The sequence below is a fragment of the Meleagris gallopavo genome (assembly GCF_000146605.3).
Source record: "Meleagris gallopavo isolate NT-WF06-2002-E0010 breed Aviagen turkey brand Nicholas breeding stock chromosome 10 unlocalized genomic scaffold, Turkey_5.1 Chr10_random_deg7180001689111, whole genome shotgun sequence".
NCBI lineage: Eukaryota > Metazoa > Chordata > Aves > Galliformes > Phasianidae > Meleagris > Meleagris gallopavo.
The window spans coordinates 1-2,517 of record NW_011097958.1 but is presented as its reverse complement, the minus strand read 5'-3'; the positions used below and the strand labels follow the sequence as shown (position 1 = coordinate 2,517).

Genomic DNA, 2,517 nt, shown 5'->3' with positions numbered 1-2,517 from the left:
CTGGGCAGACTGTCCTGTGCTGGGGACAGCAGTCGTGGCAGCAGGCTTCCAAGTTGATGTGACTGCGTCCTCCCCAGCTCTGCTGCAGTCTCCTTTGTGACATCACAGAGCCGGGCATGACATCAGTCTTTGTACAGTCACGTTGGCAGCCTCCCACAGCACAGATACGCAGGGCAGCCGCTCTGTACTGGTGGTTACCTCTGGAGCTCCGCTCAAGGTAGCAGCCACTTTGTGTGTTGGGATTGTTCCTTGGGAGAGAACAGGATGAAAGTCAGCCTGACTCTCTCCGTGACTGTGGCTCTGTCCATAGTTTCATTTCTTGCAAATGGCCTTGGCCGTTCCACCTTTCTTGGCTGGATCTGGGACACGGACAAAAAGCTGGTCCTTCCTGAGGAGCAGCTGCCCGTTGACACCCAGTGCCAGGCCTCCAGCTGGCCCTGTTGGCTTGGCCTTTGGCCTTGCCACGGATGGGGGTACTCCAGGGTCGGTAGAGTCATCACTGCAGAGGGCCCGAAGCAGCAGCCCCTGGGCACGGAGCAGAAGGCCTCCCAGGGGCCCTTCTGGTCGGGACTTTCACAGTACCCCATTCAGATCTGGGAAAGGCTCAGCAAGATGGTCCTTCCTGAGAAGAAGCAGCCTGTTATCGCTGCTGAACAGGCTTCAAATGGGCACTGTTGGCTAGGCCTTTCTTCCTGCCCCAAATGGCTCCAATTTGGGGTCAGCAGGGCTGCTGTAACGCAGGGCCCGAAGCAGCAGCCCCTGGGCACGGAGCAGAAGGCCTCCAAGGGGCCCTTCTGGTCGGGACTTTCAACGTACCCAGTGAGGATCTGGGAAAGGCTCACGAAGATGGCCCTTCCTGAGAAGCAGCTGCCAGTCGTCCGCGAGCACCAGGACTCCAGCTGGCCGTGTAGACTTGGTCTTTCCCCCTGCCTCACATGGATCCACTCCTGGGTCAGCAGGGCTGGCGTAACGCAGGGCCCGAAGCAGCAGCCCTTGCGCCCCGAGCTGAAGGCCCTCAGCTTGCCCTACCCTCTGGGCCTCCTTTGGGACTACGCGGACCAAGTGGGGATAACCTGGCTCCTTACTTACGGCCTGACAGATGTCTGCGTTCTCTGCCTGCTGAGGATTGCCCGCAGCCTCTGGAGAAAAGTAAGAAGACCTCGGGAAAAGGTAAGTGATTGAGGTGCATTGCACAGGAAGGGGGGCTGTTGGTGGGGAGCAGGGAACCACAGAGACCTTGTCCGTGAAGGCTTCCGAGGAAAGCAGACCCCAGAAAGTCCATCACCTCCCCCAAAGGGACTCGCTCATTTGCAGGTCTGACACCCACTGGGAGCCCCCTGTGCAACACGGGGCTTGGAGGTGTTGTGAGCCCCATATGCTGCACTGAGCGGTCCTGTGAGGCTGGCCTCCTCCAGAGGAAGCCGAGCCCTGCAGGATAATTCCCTGCAAAAGGAGCCTGCTTCCCTTTCTCCCTGCTCATGCTGTGTTCACTTCCAGGGAACGGGACAAACGGACTCGTCTTCCACGAGAACAGACTGCTCGCAAAGGGACACCATACATTATTACAACCAGCTCTGGCAGTTGAAGACCCAGCTATTATTAATGGAGAGGTACATAATGATCCTCGAGAAGAAGGCCAACTGCCAGCAGTCAAGGAAGAAGGAGTATTCAGCAAGGAAGCTGAACTGCTCCTCATCCACTTCCAGCTCCAGTTTGCCACTTCACACAGCGCACCAGCTGCTTCCATAAGGCACAACCTGGAAAACTTCAAGCAGCTTTAAAACAAATGATGTGATGAACAAATGATTGGAATTTGTCTATTACATGCCATCTTATGTCATTCAGACGGATGTATAAATAAATAAAGTTCTTCAGATTGCATAAAATTTCTGAGGAAAATGTATGTCAGGTGTAACTCTCTGCAGGATTCTACTGCCTGCCAAATTCTTTCAGCATATATTGATTTCCTTGTGAGCTTACCACAACCAGACTGAAACACACAAGTACTGCAGCTTATTATTCTTCATCAGTATTTCTGCTACCAGCTTGATGCAGCTTGCTGTCTTGTGAAAACTGCAGATCCACAGTGTTTATATACTTTTGTACAGGCGCCTACTTCTACAGCTAACCTACAAAGCATTCCTTTTTCAGCAGAAATTCCTAGTCCTGAGCAGGTATCTGTCAGATCCCTAACTCTTGCATGACTTGCTGAGTCACTGTCCATAATGTGTGGGTTGGTTTGTTTTTTTTTAAATCTACGCATTTCAAAAGCCGAGGAACAGGGAAATTTTACTGCTGCTGAAAAACAGAAAACTATCCAGAAGCATAGTGCCATGAAAGCAAGGGACCGAGTTTGTTCGTCTATTTCCTTCTGCTCTCGTTCCCATTCCGCAATTCCTGGCACGAACAAAGCGCCGTAAGGTAAACGGAGTGTTTTGCGGGGGAGCGCGGGCGGGCTCGGCCCTTCACTATCGGGCGCTGACGAGCGCCGCCTGCGGGGCGAGCGCTGAGGTAGCG

At 53.6% G+C, this 2,517-nt stretch overlaps 1 protein-coding gene across 1 annotated transcript; it reads left to right on the top strand.

Annotated features, from left to right (window-relative positions):
* Positions 1-9: 9 nt before the first annotated feature.
* Positions 10-2,505, top strand: LOC109364181. The gene is made up of 2 exons (XM_019610798.1): positions 10-1,170; positions 1,498-2,505. Exons 1-2 carry the CDS (start codon positions 265-267, stop codon positions 1,747-1,749), a joined length of 1,158 nt encoding a protein of 385 aa, XP_019466343.1. The 5' UTR covers positions 10-264; the 3' UTR covers positions 1,750-2,505.
* The last annotated feature ends 12 nt before the right edge of the window (positions 2,506-2,517 follow it).

What these genes read in the sequence shown, in the direction of transcription:
- LOC109364181 (XM_019610798.1), top strand. Translation starts at nt 265, where the DNA reads ATGAAAGTCAGCCTGACTCTCTCCGTGACTGTGGCTCTGTCCATAGTT. An exon ending in TAAGAAGACCTCGGGAAAAG is followed by an intron (nt 1,171 to 1,497) that starts GTAAGTGATTGA and finishes GTTCACTTCCAG; the next exon opens with GGAACGGGACAAACGGACTC.